The sequence below is a fragment of the Suricata suricatta genome, chromosome 5 (genome assembly GCF_006229205.1).
Source record: "Suricata suricatta isolate VVHF042 chromosome 5, meerkat_22Aug2017_6uvM2_HiC, whole genome shotgun sequence".
Taxonomy (NCBI): domain Eukaryota; kingdom Metazoa; phylum Chordata; class Mammalia; order Carnivora; family Herpestidae; genus Suricata; species Suricata suricatta.
The window spans coordinates 62028275-62048805 of record NC_043704.1 but is presented as its reverse complement, the minus strand read 5'-3'; the positions used below and the strand labels follow the sequence as shown (position 1 = coordinate 62048805).

The 20531-nt window shown below is 39.9% G+C and overlaps 1 protein-coding gene across 3 annotated transcripts in view; it reads left to right on the top strand.

The window, feature by feature from the left end:
• Positions 1 to 20258, top strand: part of LSAMP (limbic system associated membrane protein) — a 619607-nt gene extending 599349 nt beyond the window's left edge. For 2 of the 3 annotated variants that reach the window (XM_029939356.1, XM_029939357.1), the window contains one exon: positions 19884 to 20258. In XM_029939356.1, coding sequence (XP_029795216.1) covers positions 19884 to 19981 — 98 coding nt within the window. In that variant the 3' untranslated portion in view covers positions 19982 to 20258. Of the gene's footprint in view, positions 1 to 13627; positions 13661 to 19883 lie in introns of all 3 variants that reach the window. The other variant, XM_029939355.1, reaches the window with a different exon arrangement.
• The last annotated feature ends 273 nt before the right edge of the window (positions 20259 to 20531 follow it).

The following is a 20531-nucleotide window of genomic DNA, read 5'->3' as shown; positions in this document are numbered from 1 at the left end:
GAACAGAGCTATCTGGCGTCTGCGCATCTAATTTCACACACTTATTCAGGCTGATTTACATACACACCTCTATTAATCATGGATAATTACTACCATTGTTCTCTTTAATTCAGTTTTTCCAACTGTGAAATGGGAAAGAAATTATATTTTTCATGCCTACAAGCTCAGAGTCATTTTTTAAATAATATAAAAAGAGAGCTTCAAGTTCCCAGAAAGAAAGCACATTGAATTTTAAATAATCATATGCAGATGCACATAATTCTTATATTTTCCAGAAGTACTGATATTTAAAGACATAACTGGTATCAGATTGCCTGGATATTAGCTAACTACAAGTTCATTGTGGCTTCATTACAATTTGACGTATTACAAATTCTAGAGATTTCTGAAATGCCCACTGCTAACAAGTTTAAATATGGAAGTATCCCAAGGCCAAATAAAAAACGTTATTTTTCACCAGTATCATAGTACACTTAGAGAAGCTTCACACTGCATGGTTCTCTATATCTGGTTCATGTGCACACAGACACACACACACACACACACACACACACACACACACTCAAACTTTCAGTGAGTGCCCGTCATGCACGTTACCACCTTTCAAATTGACCCAAAGTCATCACTCTAAAGAACCTGTCCTTTGTTCTGGCCAAAAGTGTCAAACACGTCCCAGGGAAGGCTTTAGTTTTCAAATACATTGCATACATCTCTCCTTTCCCACTAGCTGGTGGGGGGAAAAAAGACCTTGCTTTTCTAGTGAATACTTGGGAAGTGGCAACACAAGTGTACAGCAAAATCATGGGTCCTGACTAATACACATGAAGACAATTAAGAACTGACACTTAATACCTGATGACCATGTCTGATTCCCTTACTGGGAGCAACAGGCTGATTTTCTTCAGTGGCTGGGAACCAAGTAAGATAGTTGTGCCAAAACCTCACCTAACATCCATCAGAACTTCTCCTGCCAACTCAGTGATTCAGACTCAACACCAACAGGTGCTTCTCTTTGTTGAAACCGGTTCTGCACCATACTCTTCTCAGCTCTGCATTCTTCCTTCTATTCTGTTTCCTAAACAATACTGGTTCTCTCCATGTTAAAATTTGCCAGCAAGAATAAACCTGAAATTTATTCATGCTATTATTTAAAGGTCCAACAGTGGCTTGGAAGTGTTACCTGTCTCAGAATTTACATTTAGCTTCAAGCTAAATGGCTAAAAATCTGACAGCATCAATTTAAAGGTAGGAGAATTTTTAGTGCTGGGACTCTTTTCTAATGCTTTTTCCTACTTTCCGAGTCTGTTTCTGCCTACACCAGTCAGCTTTTCCTGGTGATCTGCCTGTACTGAGGCTTTGCTGTGCTATGTAGATTTCTAGAGCCAGCAGGGATTTGAAGATGAATATTTTTTTGAAAATCCCAGCTCCCACTAAATTTTAATTTGATGGAAATATTTCTCTTCTAGGAGCTTTATGGGAAAAAATCTCTCAAAGTAACAATTACATTTGGGGATTAAGTTTAAGTAATTGACAGTCTTGTCTTTTTAATTAAAAGGAATAAAGCTGCCTAAGAAGAGCTCAGTGAGATTTGCAGCAGAAAATGTTGGCACGATGCCCCAAAGGGTGAGAAGACCAGGATCTGGAATGGACAGAAAATGCTGATGCAGGTCCCCCTGGTCTTTAGAATGCATCCCCAGCAGAGCTTGCCCTGACGTCTGCATCCGTGTGCCATTTAGCAGGAGGGTAGCCGTATGTTGTGGGGAGCATTTCTGGCTACAGCCAGGAAAGAAGTTCTTGCCTTGGGAGCTCTGCTTTAGGTTTGGAGACATTATATGGAGCAAGAGTCCGTGAAGGAAGTGGCACTGCTTAGAGTCAAAGAAAGAAAGAATACATATTCCTTCAGGAATTCAATCATCAGTAGAGTCTCAGCTCCTGACAGATGTCCTATGATAGTCCCTCCAAGTATATACGTGAATTTCGGTCTGGTCCCTGCCTCTCGCGTTCTTCTTTACCTGAAATTTGTACTCCTATCTATGTTTCTTCATTCTCTTTTTCTCTATATTTTATACCATATTCACCTCACCTTACATATATACTTTTTCTTTGACATCCTTCAAATAAAACCAAAGGAAACATTTTGATAATCTCTGCATTCACTTGTAAACACTGGTTAGCAGCCATGCAAACAAAGCCATTGTCCCATCTATCTGGAGGACACATCTACTTCTGAAGAGGCAAGATACAAATTAACCTTAGTAACAACTTCCCTTGTACAGTCACTCTGTCCTCACAGTGGTCTTTCATCATCACAAGTCATTTGTGGTATTAAATTAAATGAGCACCTCAGTCAGGAGGAAAAAAAATCAGCTTAAGTGGTCGCACCTCCCATCTCCCCTTGTATACTGCTGTGAGGAAACACACCTGCCAAGTAAGAACACAGCATGACATAATGAGTTTGGAATTCCAATTTAAGGTGCTCCTGGGTACCCAGATGGATGATGGGAGAAGGCAGACCACTCACTAGGACTACCCCGAGAATTGCCAGCTTATATCCACCACAAATCACTGGGGCGGGGGGGAGAGACTTTACAAGTCATTTATCATACTACCTAATTGGTCCCCGAGGAGCCAAACACCGCCATAGTTTATGACACTGTTTTGCTTCTTACCATGCTGATTGTAAAAGAAAACACTTCCCACATCCCTGTAACACATATGTATGTTTTAACACCTAGGCATTACCACTAACAGAGTATCTTTACTGTAAATCACAGCTGTCAGTCCATTCTATTTTATCTGTCCTACACTGTAACAGTAGTTCTAAATTAACCACTCACCTTCCAAACTTTGCAGTTCCAGTGTGACTTTTTTTTAACTAAGAGACATTTTGGGGGTAAGAGTAGCATTCTGTGGTTTAAAAAAATGGGACAGCTCTGTCCCGGCTAAGTGTCCATCCTGTGTACCATCCAGTGCTCTCTAGGCCACCCAGCACCAGGCCTTCCCAGCCATGTTCTCTGTTGGAAAGTTGCTTGGGTATTCTAAAGTTTTTCTTGATTAAATGTGTGACGTTTGTATGACTTGGAAGAAAGGGATATTTGGAGAACAGAAAGAACTATAAAAATAAAGAGAAAGAAAAAAGAAAAGAGAAAGAAAGAAAAATCAAGCAGTAGCTTGCAGTTCTCTTTGTTGAATTGCAAGTTAGAAGGTAACTTGGAGAGGTCTTCTTTCCTCCCTGGAGTTCCAGAACACAGGTAAGTTCATGGTTGAAAGGTGCTCAGTGTTGTAGGGCTGAAAACACGGAACAATCTTACTCATGGGAGGTCGGTTTTCCCTTAGAGACTCAACCCCGCCCCCCAGGCTAAGTCATTCAATTAATAGTGTGACTTGTTCTCCACTTAGATGTACTCTCCACTTGCTTGTGCTGTTTACAGTTTCTTTTAGAGTGCATGTTTTCTTTTTCTTGAGATTTCTAACCATTAGGAACACAGAAAGAGACTTCATTCTTGATGGCCAGTGCAAGTAATTTCTGGCCCAGCTTATCTGACAATGCATAATGCACAATGTTTTGATTACACCATTCATTCACTAAAATAAAACAAAAACAAAAAAAAAACTAGTACTTTCTAGTGCTGAACTCTGAACTTGGTCTTGGGAATGACTGTGAGAATGAGCAAGAAAGACATGGTTTCTGCAGTAACAGAGCTTCCAGATCAGATGGGATAGTAAATGAGGAGGTAGCAATCATAAGAAAGGTTACTAAGTTTAGGATACCTGTATGCCTGTATAGAGCACAGAAAAGGGAGCCTGGACTGGTCAGAGAAGGCTTCCAGGTGAAAGTGAAGTTCAAAAAAGGCAGAAAGGAGAAAAGAGAGGAGCAAACATTCCAGTACATACAAACATTTAGAATTCATAAACCATATTAAGTTAAACCATATTAAGTCTAATTCATTTTTAAAATCTGAAGAGTGATGTTTTCCTAGTAGTTTCTTATTCTTCCTCATTTGCATCTGGCTTGTTTTAAAAAGAAAAGACACATGATAAACCAGTGGGGTTTGAAGGCAAGGGAATTTGCATTCACACCTCTGTTACACTTTTAAGACAAGAAGTATCTGCTGGCTCATTTGTACAGACATGTACCAATACTGTATACATATGTGTGATAGGTAGCACTGTGCTGAGTGACATTTTTGGGGCGGGGGGTGGGGGGGAATGCCGGCAGAACGTCTGAAGAAAACTTTCAGCCTCCCAATAGGGAGGTTTGATGGTAAATTTCAACTTTAGTTGTAGGAATGGTCAGGTTGTAAGGAGCCATCAATACTTTCAAGGATCTACTCCAGAACCTGGTGATGATGTTATATTTGGAGTCAGTGATGCAGCAGGAATGAGTGAGGCATCCTGGGACTGTGAGTAATAAAGTCACTTGGGAAGGGTCCAAACACAACTGCCTTCACCAAGTCCTGACCAAGGGACATAGGTCCGCCATCTTTAATCCCTTATCTTCTTATTTCCAAGAGCCTTAAACCCCAGGAAACCTCACAAATTCATTTATCGCAACATTCAAATTCTGCAGGCCAGTTTACCTTGTTTTATGGTATTTGAATGTTTTTTTGAAACATACAAAATGAAAACACACATTACATGGATTAAAGACAGTCTTGAATCCCTTAGAATTTAAATCTAAAATGTATTCTAAAACAGATCTGCAATTTACAATTTAGGACTGGGAAATGAAAAGAGAGGAAGAAAACCAGAAAGATGACAATCTCTAGAGACCTACCCAAACCTGTGCTTTTAATCCTTTTTAGCAAGTCAAATAAATGAAGGCACAAAAGACTTTAAAATATACATAAAATGTATGTTTTTAAACATGGAAAATATAATCTACTTTGTACCAACAGCTAAGCAGATTTGGGGTTGAGAGGCAGTTCTTTACTAAATGAGATGACGGATCTTTAATTCTAACAAGGGCAAAAGGCCAGAATTGTACCCACGGGTACAACAGGTGCATTCTAGATACAAGGGAAGAAGCAGTTGTTTCTTCTAGAAGGCAGACACTGTCTCTCTGGCCCTAATACGTTACTGACAACCGATCCAAATACATTCACTTGTGGAATTCTTTTAATCTCATATGTATTTTTCGGTGGAGTGGCCCAGGGAAACCCCTTTATTAAACTTAGTCCCTTGGGCATTCTCTAACATTTTAATTCATTGATTATTAAAAATTAAATTTCTCAGGCTATATAAGAAACCTGTAGGATTTGAGAAAGCTGACTTGCTGTAAGAGGCTTAATGAAGCCCTCTCTTTATGGTGGGCATGCCTAGCGAATCTGCACTTTCTGTAACAATCCATATTGCTTTTGAGCAGAGCCCATCACAGTCAAAGTCAAATCATGCACGTAGACTACTCTACAGAGCAATTATATAAAGCCTACAGTCAGAAAGACCTCATAAACCCATATAAAGCATTTCTTTATTGCATTGTCATTTCATGTTGTTCAGACTATGTTCCTTATAGAAATTAAGCATTACATTTCTTAGCTTCTGTTTGGTTTTGCTCTATGCCACCATCCAACTAAAAAAGGGGAAAAAATCCAATCTCCTTGTTATAATTTCAACCCAAAACCAACTATTATTTTCTTTTCCCCAGATTTGGAGGATTTTCTTTTAATGCAATGCTTTGTTTTTATAAATAGTTTTCTATTCTGATAAGTGTTATACATTCTCATTATGCAAGATTTTGAAAATATATGAAATTATAGAGAAGAAAATTAAGATGATATATAATCTCTCTCCTCAGAGATAACATCGTGAATATGATACAGACAAATGTGTCATCCAAGGTGTGAGCTGTCAGTACACTACAAAATGCTGACGTTAAAACACCTTGGTCCTTCTCTGTGTTCTGCCCTCCTGAGGCGGGGTGTGTTTCTGCATCTTGCTCCAGCTCACGGCACAGGCAGGCTCAGGGCCAGCCCTCCTGCCCACGGGCACACCAGCTCTCTCTGCTGCTGTGGGCACACTCATGGGTCTTCCAAATCCAAGTCCTTGTCCTACAAGAACCTTCCATTGTGTCACCTCCAGGATTTCCAGTAGTAGTCCCCCCTTTCAGATGTGGGAGTGCCTACATGCTCTCTCTAAATTGGTGTATTAATATTTCCCCTTTTATAAATTTGTCTTTTTTTAATGTAATAACCTTTAAAACATTTTTTTATGATCCTCTTTACTGTAGAACATTTGGTTTATAGAGAATTGTTCCACTGATTGATGAGAATGAAAAGTGACTCTCAAATATTTGTATTCACGTTATACAATGAGAAATGACATCAGCATTCATCTGGTTTGGATTTATTTATTCATTCAACAAGGAGTTACTACCCTATGTCCAGGGTGGCAAATATTCTGCTCAATCATTCATGGCTCCAACTCACTCCTAAATAGCACCAAACATGTGAGGTCCATTTCTGTTCAACTGTGAAGAGGAAAAGGCTTAGAAGTATTTGAAAGTAAAGTGTAGGATTCCTTGACCCGATGCTGGTTAAGGAAAGCCAACTTCCTTTCTCAAATACTGGTGTCATACTAAGACTCCCTAGTTTCCCCAGCTATTTTGATATGTTCTCTTAGTAGTTAGGATAATGGTCCACCTATGAACTAAGAAAACAGGAATCAAGACTCCTGGCTGGCTCAGTCAGTACAGCATATGACTCTTGATCTCAGGATCATGAGTTCAAGCCCCACGTTGGGTGTAGAACTTTACTTAAAAAAAATAAACAAACAAACAAAAACTGGGAATAGCCTTAAGATTGAAGTTTAGCCCTATCTCTCTTTTTTGGCTTCTCCCTCGAACTACACCCAGAATCACTACTGTGGTTCTCAGAGAACATCACTCCAGAGGTACTAGCCATTAAGACAGGTAAGTGGGAAAAAATAAAAAACTCTAACAACCTAAACAGAAATCACAGGCATATCTTTTTCTATGTCAAGGAAACAATGATAATAATACTTGGAAGTGGATGCTGCTGTTGCCTAAAGCTGTGAGTGGAGAAACCTGCGAGAAAGAAATTAATAACTTTCTAAGCTTGAAAGTGGCTTTGAAAATTGAATTAATAAACATCCCCCTTTTAAGCCACCATAATAATAAGAGTTTTGTTTTTCAAAACAGTCGCAAAAAATACAAGTCAGAGCATATAAAGTATTAAGTTCCCATCGAGGAACCTTGTAAATGTTATGCTTCAGGTCTTCAGCATCAGTGAAGGAGGTGAGGCAGCACATTGAATCTTCTTCATTTCCTTTATTAAATCCCTTAAGGATTTTAGCCTCCTGCCTCTCTCACTTTCTCCAGGCAACTAGAGGGTAAGATTCCCATTGAATTCAGACCTTCCCTATCTCCTGAACAGACAGTCTTACTAGATGGCTCTGAATGGGGGTGGGGAAGTAGGGGTGGTCAATTCATTGTTTTACATCCTCAAACTCACGTGTCATTTTCAAAATCTAAGGCATATCAGATGACCGGCCTTCTACAAAGAGTTGTGTTACACACAGCAGAGGAGAGAAGGTTTCCTTGTTCAAATGGTTGTGGCGGGTTATAAAGCGAGCCATTTATGTTCAAGTAAACGTGGAATTAGAACAACAACACAAACAATATAGACCTCCAAAGCTCTGTATACCCCACATGTGGCTGGGAATGAAGGAGGGCTCAGAAGCAGCAGGTTCAAGGTAAGTGGTTAAGAGTCAGGAGACTCAAAGCACTGAAAACCAATTCTTTTCTTTATGGATTGGTTGTGCCCTTACCTCCTCTTCTAGATAGAACTCAAAGAAGGAAACAAGACAAAATTATTCATAAACACAGATTTGAACATTCCCTAGGGCAATAAGGGATTTTTTTCCGAAGTATAAACTCTAGAGTTTCCAGTGACACCTCCATATCAATGACTTCAATTCTTGGAGACAGAGACACAGAGAGAAAGAGAGAGAGAGAGAGAGAGAGAGAGAGAGAGAGAGAGAGAGAGAAAGAGAATGAATCAATGAATCCTACCACATCCTGGAAGATGAGAAGGTAAGAGGTAATAAGTCTTCTGGCCTTTGGACAAAAAAAGAAGCTTAGGTTTTTATCTTCCAAGATTTAAATTTTCATTAGTTGGGAGGATGTTCTTAAGGAAAGCTCGACACTCCAGAAAATTTTCTACCTGCCCAAATTTGGGGACTGATGAAAGTAACTTCTGGCCCCATTTGGCTCTTCAAATGCCTGAATTCTCAGCAACAATTTTGCCTTGCCACTAGGGCACGACGGTTCCTAAAGGAGAATAGAATCTTCCTTTATCCAGAATCCTAGCGAGGGTGATCTTCAGGTATAAATTGATTCAATCGCACATTCATTTGTTGATTCATCCATCCATTCATTTATGCATGGGCGTTTATTCAGCAAATCTATTGGATACTCACTCTACACTAGATGAACAGTGAGCTGAGACACAGTAGTAAACAAGGAAGACGTGGTCTATGCCAATTAGGCTGGTGAGGTGGCTCTTTCTGATGCAGCAGGCTTGTCTAACATGGCTAAGGTGTGAGGTTAGGAGCACCTGGGTGGCTCAGTCGGTTAAGGGTCACACTCTTGGTTTCAGCTCAAGTCATGAACTCAGAACTTCCCCAGTCAATCTCTCTCTCTCTCTCTCAAAATAAATACACTTTTTAAAAATCTGAAAGTTAAAAGTCAAAGACAGATAAGCATAAATAAATGTGTCCTAACACTTGCCTTTTCTGGTATTAAATTCTTTCCCTCACTGTTTCCTTGTACCCCATCAGCAGCAGCTAAAGTCTAAGCATATAGCAATAATGCTTCCAGAGAATTCTAGAACTTTCTCTGTACTAAACTCCCCTGAAGTTTTGTCCATTGTATTGCTACAGCTTTATCTTTTTATTTTATTCTTTGGACCTGCACTATTGTGCTTACTGGTTAAGTGTATTTGCTAAAGTAAGATCAATATGTGGTGATATGTTTTCCTGAAAAGTATAAAAATCATAGGTTTCAAGTGTATTGTAATGAGTGTGTCCAGGGAATCCCTATGGAAATATGCCTGTCAAGGCAGTTTTACTTAAGAATTTGGAATCACCTTAGCACCACAGAAGGATGAATCATTTTCATTTGTTAAGGACAATAAAAAATATTTTTTCTCTCTTCTGTAAGAATAAGAAATACTCCTTTTGAAAATGTAACATTTCCTGCAGGCTCTGACTGAAAAAAAAAAGTTTTTATTTTTCCCACTATTGCCACCTGGTGGACACAGGCAATCCCTTTAGCTAGAACATAGGAACATGTCTTTGTATTGCCACAAGATGGCAGCACACAACCAAGATTTCAAAGTGCCAGGCTCAAACCGTGTAGGGTTTACTCTTCAAAAACGAAGGTTCTATTCCAACTGAAGAAAAATGAATAGGAAAGAATAGTACAAAATAAGCACCCTGTTCTCTTTCCCTGAAGATAAATGGAATTCCCAGTCTTAAGATCATTAGCGTCTCACGATCCAATCTATCGCAATAGGGAATGCTTCCTAAAATTTAATAGGTAAACTAGTTTGCTTTTTAAAGGCATTTCAAGCAAATGCATATTTTTATCTGAATTTTTGTGAGCTTTTCTTCATAAAGTATAATATTTGAGCAACGTTTTCAAATCCTTCTTTTAATAACTTAAAATTTTTTATTGTGTATTTATTTTTAAGAGACAGAGACAGAGTGCAAGCAGGGGAGGGGCAGAGAGAAAGGGAGACAGAATCTGAAGCAGGCTCCAGGCTCCGAGCTGTCATCACAGAGCCTGATGCGGGGCTGGAACCCACAAGCATGAGATCATGACCTGAACTGAAGTCTGACGCTTAACCGACTAAGCCACCCAGGCACCCTTTTAATAACTCTTTCTAATTAGTTAGTGGGGGAGTTTCTGTTCCCTAAGAGAAATATTTAGGGCACGCAGACTCTTATCCAGGCCTGTGTCGCTGACTGGTTAACCCAGGCACATTGCTGGGGTTCTCCGGACCGAAAAGCTGCCCCCTCGCCGCAGTGTGCAGGCGCCTCTCAGTGTTTTGTTGGTCCTTATGGTTGCAGTAGACCTTGTGTTTTTTAATTTTGTTCTTTGGATCTGCACTGACATGGCCTACCTGTTAAGATATATTCTTCTCTCTCTTTTTTTTTATTCTTCTCTTTTCAACCAAACTTGCACTAAAAGACCTCTCTAGAAGGGATTTTACCACAAATCTGATAACAAAGTATCTTACTATGTATATGGCAGCATTCCAAGTACAGTTTGATCATTAACTTATCTAACCAATAGCACAAATATTAAGGAGCATGTTAATAAAATTTCTTTTACAGATAATGAAACTGAGGCAAAGAGAGGTTTCATGGTATTTTCTAGGTTGAGCAGAGAGCTCGGTCTTCCTGCCCACCCAGGCCCCTGAACAGCTTCTTGGAATTAATCCCAGGAGGCCTGTGGGTCAGGGCTAGAGCAGGGGAAACCAAGTGTTCTTTATACAAAGATGGTCCCATTAAGGATCTAGGCCTCTTTGGGTAAGAAGCAATCACTCTGTGACCTTGCAGCATCCTTATAAATTCTAAAGAATGAGAAACCAAAAGAACCAAAGAACGTAGGGAAGTTGCACCTTGCACCAGAGCAGAGCCCAAATGTCCCCAGTCGAGAGTGAATCATGTAAATATCCCAGCGATAAACCTAGAGTTATACAGGCTATGGTTTCCTACCTTTGCCTCCATAAAGATACCAGAGGGGAGTTACAGAATAATGGGCAGGGGTCTGGCTGGAGAAGTGGGAGCCCTGGATGTGAGTCTCGGCTTTATTCTGGTGACCCTGAGTAACTAATTGGCCTCTCTGGGCCTCAATTTTCTCATGTTATGTCAAGCACATTCTCTGCCGTGCCTCTTCAACAATGTTTAAGGCAGTACATTTATTTCAAAGAAAAGTAGTCAGAGCAGGTGTTACAAAAGAAAAATAAGTGGAAGTATGTTTAATACACAATACATCAGTGGTCAGATGATCGGTGTGGTCAACAGGTAGAGACCACTGTTTTATAACTTGATGAAATCTGGCTTCTCTTCTGGAGTCCGAGTGACAGGTTTCTGGCTTCTGCTAGGAGAGGGGCAGAATTCTCTCTGCATCCTTCTGTATGGGAAGACTTCAATTACTTGTGCAATTAATATACTAACTCTTCAAAGACAGAAGGACAGGTGCCAATAGCTTTGAGCAGCTTCAGAAATGCATCTGGAGGTCCACCAGCAGTCATAGTGCAAAAGAACATTCACACTAGGACCCGTCCTCCTCACATCTGACAAGTTTAAGGAAACTGTCCTTACCCGTAGACACAGCTTGCTATTAGGAACAGCCTGGCTTATACTAATTTCACTAATGCTGAATCATAGCCAAACATTTTCAAGACCTCAGACTCTAGGAAAATTGTGCCCCCTTCTTATAGCCATCATAAGAATACCAGAAAACGGCATGCTGATTGAGGACTTCTCCTTGTGACCTCCTTTGGATTAACAAAGGAAAAATCAGTGAAGGAAATAGACTACACTGAACCCCAGAAACTGTGCAGACCTTATTCTGAAGTTCTGACCCCTTTGTGTTAAATCGGATAATAATTTAACTACTCAGACTCTCTGTTGTTTTAACAGAGCCTTGGAGCCTCTATTAGGGGACTTCTGGCATATATTTATTTTTCTCATATTTCAGGGATTCTAAATCTGTTTTGGTCCATTGTGCATTCAGAGTGCCTTCATGCAGTGGCTCTACCACAACAGGAAACAGTAGCGGAGGCAGCCTGTGCTCCACGGAACTCACAGTCCGGTAGTGAAGACATGCATCACTCAAAACCTCAGACAAATGTATTTAAAATTAAAACTGAGATGAGTGTTATGAAGGTGAAGGAGAGCAGAGCTTGTAAAAAAGGGACTTAATTTTTCTAAGGGGACTAAGGAACCTCCCCTGTGGAAGTTATAAATGAATTCTGAAGGATGAGTGGGATTTCTAGTAGTGGTAACGTTGGGCCATTGGCCCTACAACAGAAAACCATGGTGGCCTGGGAATGAAGGCAGGCGGGGGCCTAGGATGCAGAGATGGCAGACACTGGTGAGGCTGGAGAGATGAAGGGAGAGCTATGGACGCCATGCCAAGGATTCGGGTCCTCATTCTGGAAGACACAAGAAAGCATGAGCAAGTTTTAAGCTTGTAAATAGATGTCCAATTCAAATGAGGGGAATAAATGTCCAAATCAAAAGGCTCTCTTTAGCTTCAGAGTTCAGTCACTTTACTTCCTTGATGAAAGTGTGTTATCGAGGGGTGCAAGACTACATCCTGATCTTCAGGGGAGACAACCCATATACCCCAGCCCTGGTTTGGGCTCCTATATCTGATTAACCATTCAGTTGGTCCTGAGAGTCAACGTGATGTCCTATGGAAATTTTCCATATTTACTTCTTTTTTTAAAAAAATATTAACGTTTCATTATTTCTTTTTGAGAGAGAGACACAGAGAGTGAGCAAGGGAGGGTCATAGAGAGAGGGAGACACAGAATCCGAAGCAGACTCCAGGCTCTGAGCTGTTGGCACAGAACCTGACGCAGGGCTTGAACCCACAAACTGAGATCATGACCTGAGCCGAAGTCAGCCCCCCAACCGACTGAGCCGTCCAGGTGCCCTGCCATATTTACTTCTAAAGATCAAACAGTATTCTCCTTTAGTTGATTAAGATGGTCAAGAGGGAATTCAGGTACTTGACCTGTAGGAGCTCTTCCAACCCTGATATTTACACGTTCAACAAGTGTATATTGCACACACACACTGCATGTCAGACTCTAACGTAGGCACAGGATACAGTGATTGACAAGACGCACACTGTTGCTGTCCTCGTGGAACATATGTTCTAGGGGAGGAGACAAACTCCAACCAAGCAAATACGGAGGTGGATAAAATGATACCAAGTAGTGATAGGTGCTAATAGCATTAATAAACCAGGGTGAAGGAATAGAGTGACAGAGGTACCATTTTGATAAGGTGATGGGAGAAGTCCTTCCCGAGTTGGGGTCATTTCAGCAGAAATTCAGTCGCTTCTGAATGAAGTGCCTACCTGGGCCAGGCAGATATCTGGGGGAGAGACATTCCAAGCAGACGAAACAGCAGATGCACACGTTCTAAAGTTGGAATGGATTTAGTTTGTTAGAAGAAAAACATGAAAGTCAGCTGGCTTGAGAGGAACAAACCGGGGACAGAGGCCGGGATGGGAGTGGAGACCAGACCCCTCCCATCGTTCCATTAAATTGCAGGTGGGTGTACTTTTACATGCCATCCTCAGAGTTCCTGTACTTGTCTATATGCATAACCTGTAACATCAAATATTGTAGTTGGCAATGGTTTTTGCCACCTCCAAGCACACATTTATTCTAACAAAACAATCTCTTTCCATGTGCCTTTCTTTTTCTCTCTACCAGTATATGTTTCTACTAGAATGTTCTTTCCACCTTTTGTCCCATTCTCCTTTCAGTGGAGAGTACCAGATTCCCTTTGTGCTTATTTTCAGTTGACAAAAAAATTTTTTATCTGTTTTTTGTTTTGTTAAATGTTTCTTTTTTAGAAATTGGCACCACCGTGCACTTCAAGCAAAAAGGTATGGCTCTTATTTCTATATGTTAAAGAATATCTTCTATATGTTAACATTAAGATTTCTTAGCCATATATTGGGGTTTTATACACTTGAGTTTATTTCATCTCAATAATTTGTGATAATAATTTTCATAACATATTTACCACTATGTTTCCCAAATTGCAAGCTCTCTCATTCACAAAAAGCCCTGACCTATGATTTTGTTGGCTATTTATTTTTAAATCTCTGGAACTGAACGAGTTATTACCTTTCCCACTTTCCGTGTGTGGCCATGGCTAACTCTTGTAGATCTGCACTTTTGGCAGTGTTCACTGTCTCTCGTTGGCTATTAAAGTGGATGTATTACTAAAGGAAATAGAGTAACATCTCCTAAAATAAAGCTCTTGAACATTTAATATTCTCTCCTGCCTCAGTGTTCTCCCAGGTCATCACATGACCTCCACTTTGCAGTACACCCAGGCTGCTGGGGTCTCCCAGGAGCTACTCCACATGCCTCCATCAGGCACGGGGCACAAAGCTTCCCCACAAAGGCAATGCAATCTAGTTAAAGCTTCATGAAATGCAAACAATTACCAAATCTCCCTACAAAGGTCTCCCTACAAAGACAATGCAATCAAGTTAAAGCTTCATAAGATGCAAACAATTACCAATTCTGAGGCAACCTCCTTACAAATCCAACAGAAATCCTTACAGTGTCTATCCCCAGACCAAAGCCACAGAGAAAGGTGCATGGCCAGACATCACCCTTTTTAAGTTCTCATAGCCACTCACTTGGATTGGTAATTGCTTCACATGAAAATGTTTTCTTCTCTAAGTCTCAAAGGGGATGAGCAGCCAAGGTCCTTCTCAGTAGTTAAAATCTATTTTTGTGGGACTTAGACCCTACCAGTGACCAACAGCCACAGAAATTATGTACCCTTTGGGGTGTCTGGATGGCTCAGTTGACTGTCCAACTTCAGCTCATGTCATGATCTCAAGGTTTGTGAGTTTGAGCCCTGCATTGAGCTCTGTGCTGAAAGCTCAGAGCCTGGAGCCTGGTTTGGATCCTGTGTCTCTCTCTTTCTCTGCCCCTCCCCTGCTCTCTCTCTCTCTCTCTCTCTCTCTCTCTCTGTCTCTCTCAAAAATAAATAAATATTAGAAATTACGGAGGTTTTGCTGCTTACTCCAAGGAAATGTTTAGCGCCTTGTTTATGGTCAGCTCTAACAAGTCTTCACAGAGAGCAGCAGAGAAGAGGACCTCAGAAATACAGACATTATAGCAAGATCATTTGGGGCAAGAAAGTGTAAAGTCCTGTCCCCTTCAGCCCTTCTTCTCTCCCCAAAGCCATGATTATCAATTACATTTGAATTTTAAGTGGTTAGTGTTAGTGGAATGAACATATGATACACCAGGGGTTTGGTATGGATCGAGAAATTGGGCATATCGTTTTCTTTCAAAGATCATTGAGATAAATTCCTAGTGGTACCCAAAGGAATTCTAAGCATCAACCTAAAATTTCAAATTTTTGCATGCCAAATATTTGATGCTGTTGTGATGGAAAAGATGTAATGGACGTTACTGTGAAAATACTTCTAGATTATCCAAGACTCACTTGTAGGAGGAGCCCAAATTTAATTCTGAGACACATTGTTTAAATTAAACATCAATATATCTCCTCCTCTATGCGCCAGCCTGGAGATTATAGGCTTTAATCCCCAATTCATTCACCAGAGGAAGCTGTACTGACTGAATGGGGAAAGCAGGTGGCGCCAAAGTCGATCTTACCAGACTTCTCTATAAACATGGCTTCCCAGGACAGGGATGTGCCTTAGTCTGCACATCCAGATTATATCTAAGAGAGATGTAGATTATTTTTCTCCTTGCTTAACAATTGTTTTGCATTTTATTTGAGTTTTTGTTTTATTTTCAGTCACTTAGTCAGCCTTAATAATTCTAAGTAGAATTCAAGCTTAAATCCACCTGGTCTTTTTTCTTGTATGGCTAAAAACAGGAATAAAATTATTATAGACCTTGATTCCTTAGTGGCTGAAAGGAATCCCCAAGGATCACTGAGGCTGTGATTATTGATTATTACATTTTTAAGAATGACTATTTTGAACAAATCTAGTCCTAAATCCAGGAAAACGAGCCCTAAGTACTCAGGAGAAGCAACAGAAATGCATTGGCTATATTTGAATCATAAACTGTCTTCAAGTGTATGCTCTCTAAAGCAAGTGTTGGAAAATCACCTTGTACTTTCTTTGAGATTTTACTTAAATACAAATCAGTTGGCTGAATATCCTGCACCAGATTTGTAGTGTAGAGATTTGCCAAAAATTCTCATATCTTGCAATTTCAGGATGTTTAATCAACCTTGTCCTTAATCACAAATTCCTTTTTAAAAAATATTGTTGCAGAAAAGTGCAGCCCAGCATTCACACTGATGCAGAGTCTCACTTATCATCCTGTCTTGGGGTTGAGAACCTTGACCTGATGTGTTAATTCAAGATTCTCAATCTTGCTATAGCTGAATTTTGCCCCTCCGGGTCAAATTTTAAAAGCCTTGACCCAATTCACAAACCAGTGCCTTTGGTTCGGGGGTATTTCATCCTTTTCTGTAATCCAACCTTCTATATTTAATAGCAATAATGATGATATACCATTTAGTGCATGTTTGCTAGATATCACACATATAAGTGTATGCACACATACATAAACACATATAGAATGTGCCTTAATGCCAAGATATGAGTTTTGTCTGTTGTGTGAAAAACATGTAGCAATTTTTGAATTGTGGTTCTATTTGCTCATCTATTCTTAAGGCTAATTTATGTTTACAGACTTTGCTTTCATTATATCTGTCAGTATATAAAAGCACTTGCTGAGCCTGGCCATCTGGTGTGGGAAATAAGATTTATCATTTGCATTTTCACAAATAAGCAGAAATTTCATAACTATGAACTAAAATGTAATTAATGATTTTGCTGATTATTCTTCCCTGAAATAGCCATTAACTGAAGTAGTCTCCTATGCAGTCATATATATCTATAATTGCATACACACTTGTGATGATTCTCCAACTCTCATTCATTTACTCTTGCATTTTTTCAAGCTATTTATTTACTCTCAAAACCAATTATGAAAAGAGCATGTCATAGAAGCACATCAAATAGCTATATGAGAGCACTTAATAAATAATAATTGATAGAGATGAAGATATTAACAGATCCACAAAATGCATTTCAAATCTATAATAATAATTCTACTAAGGATAAAATTAAAGATTATTAACACAGTCAAACTGGGATTCCTATATACATCATAGACTGGCATGTGAAAGTAACAGTTAATTCTCAATTATGTGTGTTAAAAGACCAATAATACGTGTGTGCATTATATCACATGAGTATCCACATAACATATATACTCTCTTTGTATCTGCATATATGTGTGTGTACATGCATTAGCAAGAATGTTATATATGACCATGTTTGTTTAGGTCCATTTATGTACATACCATGTTTTTCAATGATGGAATTTTTGCTTTCTAAAATATTTACTGTCCTTCAAATAAAATGATAAGACTAGGCTTTCTAGACATCCCCAGTTAACACTCAACTCCAAGGTGTCTGAAAGATAACCTAGCCTGTCCCAACACTAAAAATGAGATTAAGGAAATAGGCAGAATTAGACTCTTCCTAAAATCCTTCTGTTTCACACTATCCCTAAGGCAAAACAAAAATCATTTTTGCTTAGTCCTGTATGGCCTCAATTTGTGTATAGTCTTTCTCTGTTTTGGAAACTGTACTAACAACACTAATCCAAACAAATGTGCCATCGAGTTCATGCCATTTAAAGCATATAGAGGAATTAAAATGATAAGTAAATGCGGGGCGCCTAGGTGGCTCAGTCGGTTGAGCGTCCGACTTCGGCTCAGGTCATGATCTCACAGTTTGTGGGTTCAAGCCCCGCATTGGGCTCTCTGCTGACAGCTCAGAGCCTAGAGCCTATTTCTGATTCTGTGTGTCCCTCTCTGTTGCCCTCCCTTGCTCGTGATCTGACTCTGTCTCTCAAAAATAAATAAATGTTTAAAAAAATTAAATGTTAAGGAAATGCATTGCCATCTGGCTAGAAGGTCTGGGGAGTGGCCATTGAGAGACCTTAAACGTCACAAAGGCCATCAAGGGTGGCTAAGGGCATGGTGGGTAGGTTAAGGAAAGGCATTGAGCTGAGACTCCGAATGTCCATATTCCAGTGCCCGAGCAACAATTACTGTCAGGTTCTTGAAACTAAATTCCTCACAAAAAAAACATGAAGGTAGCAAAAGTGGCTTTTATTAATATGATCCTATACCCATTCAGAAAAGTGAAGACTTGACTGATTAGTTTACGCTGCCTTTCCATAGCTTTCCAGATAATAAAGCTTATTTTAGACTATAACTATGCTGTCCACAGTTTGCAGATCTTCATATCTTTATATTAAGTAATATTTTTAATATTCACAAGAAGACATTCTGAAAAAAAATATTCTGTTGAAAATCATTTGTTCAAAGATAATGGATGCCTCCGTGTTGTTTTGTTTGTTCTGGCTCTTGTTTTAAATGAACCCCAAATTCATTTGCTGGATGATAGACAGGAGACTCACTGGCTCTCCTTCCCTGTGTAACCAGCATGTAGTGGCAATGGTCAAGAATGGGAGCCAGCTGCCTGGGTAAAATCCCTCGCTCCTCTGCTCACTGGCTCTGTGCATTTGCGCAAGAGATTCAACCTCTCTATGCCTCTTATTATCTCACTGTGAAAAAGGGTTCATTATAATACGTGCCTCATAGCATGGGGATGTCCTTACATTTGTAGAGTATTTCTGTGTATTAGAGCTCTATAATTGTCGGTTTCGTTCAGTTGATGTTGTTGCTATTTTTTATAGAAAACACAGATTAGGAGAACATTCTTGAATTCAGCATTTGCCCTGTTATCTTACATCCGATCTGATATGCTTATAGACAATTTTGGAACCATTTGCATACCAGAGGATGCTTCCATTGCGCTTGAAAACCATCATAAGATTTCCCATGCATGCACACACAACACACTCACATGCACACTCATTCACACACAGTGATCTGCAGATGTGCCCTCAGAACTGCAAAGTGACACATAAGTAGCCACGTTAATTTCTCTCTTGAACATCATTGTCTAAGCATAAAGCCTTAAATCTAAAAATCTGTTATGAAAAATAATAATATTTTCTTCTTGTAATAGATCTATATGAACAGAACTATACAAAAGGAGAAAATGGAACAAGCAAAGCATAGGAGACAAGCTCTTGACACCTACATTTTATGCCCCAATTCTTCTCTCTGTCTACACAAATCCCTTCTCCACTTCCCTCGCCATTCCCGTCTCCCTCTTAGATCCAAACCCACGTCCCCAAAATTGTGTCCATGTTCGGAATACTGGGGTGACAGTGGGAAACACATAGACTGCCACTCCAGGGTGAATTTTGGGAAAGTTCAAGTCTTAGTTCTGCTTCTGGTTTGGATTTGCCTCTCAACCTCTTTAGGTTTGCTGATGGTGGTGGTGGTTTTTATTGTTGCCTTTGCATTTGGTTTTTAAAGTGTCACATGAAGAGTTTGGACAGATGTCCAAACAGGGACAGACATCCCCTGCGATGTCCTAAGTCGCTATGAGGAGTTGACTATTTTCTAGTTTGTAGCTAAGGTGCCATTCGGCCATAAATGTTCCTTGGAAACAACTCCCCTCCCCATTAACAAATAAATAATTACTGCTTCCCCCTGAGAAATGAGAGTTTCAGATTGGCTCTATATTTTATTGATGGAGCTATCGTGATGAGTCAGCTGGAGGAGCCTGTGTCTGGCTGCTGAAAGACCCTCACCAGAGCTCGGAGTCTGAGTGTGTGCTGCCATTACAGGGCTCTGCAGAGCACCGCGTTGGAGAAGAGGTTGGGTGAAAGGGAGCCCATAGCACCGGCAGACACATCATTGACAGCCTTCTCCAGCAAGAGTATTTTGTATTCAAATGTGTTTCAACCAACTGATACCCCTTGAGATACTTAGAACTCAAGGAGAAGGATTTAGGAAAGATTGTGAGCCCTTCTTGGGCTGGACATCAGCACAGTGACTTTGAGGTGCTGGTACGCAGCCCCTTCTTACCTCTGACACAGTCAGCAGTCAGCTGTAACAGTGAGCTGAATGTAACTGTTCTCTTTTCTTTCTCTTTTGCGCTGCAGGGCCCGGGTCGGTGAGAGGAATAAATGGATCCATCAGCCTGGCCGTCCCACTGTGGCTGCTGGCAGCATCTCTGCTCTGCCTTCTCAGCAAATGTTAATAGAATAAAAATTTAAAAATAATTTAAAAAACACACAAAAATGCGTCACACAGGATACAGAGAGAGAGAGAAAGCGAGATGGGGGAGACTCTTTATTTCACAACTTTGTGTGTTTATAAATGGAGTGGGAAATAAGAAAACGAAGAAGAAAATACATTTAAAACCATTTTAAAGTCCATCAATAAAAATTTAAGTATAAATCAGGGTGGGAAAAGTTCTACAAGGATATGTGTATATCGAAGCAAATGTATGCTATATAAAGACTACATCAAGCTAAGGACACCCGGATGTTGTAAAACTAAGACAAGTGAAGAAGTATCAGATGGATATTAACCCCCCACATACACACACTTTATCCTTCCTTCATTCTTTTTCATCTATGGGGAAAGAAAAACTAAGGTCTTGCCTTTGGTGTTTATATTGCCATCATCTTTTTACTGTTTTTCAATTGAGCTGCTGACTTGTAGCCATTTCGGACTATCAGTGGAATCCATGCTGGAATCCCGTGTTGAGCCTTTATCTGGCTTTCCTGCCTCCACTATCTCCCCAA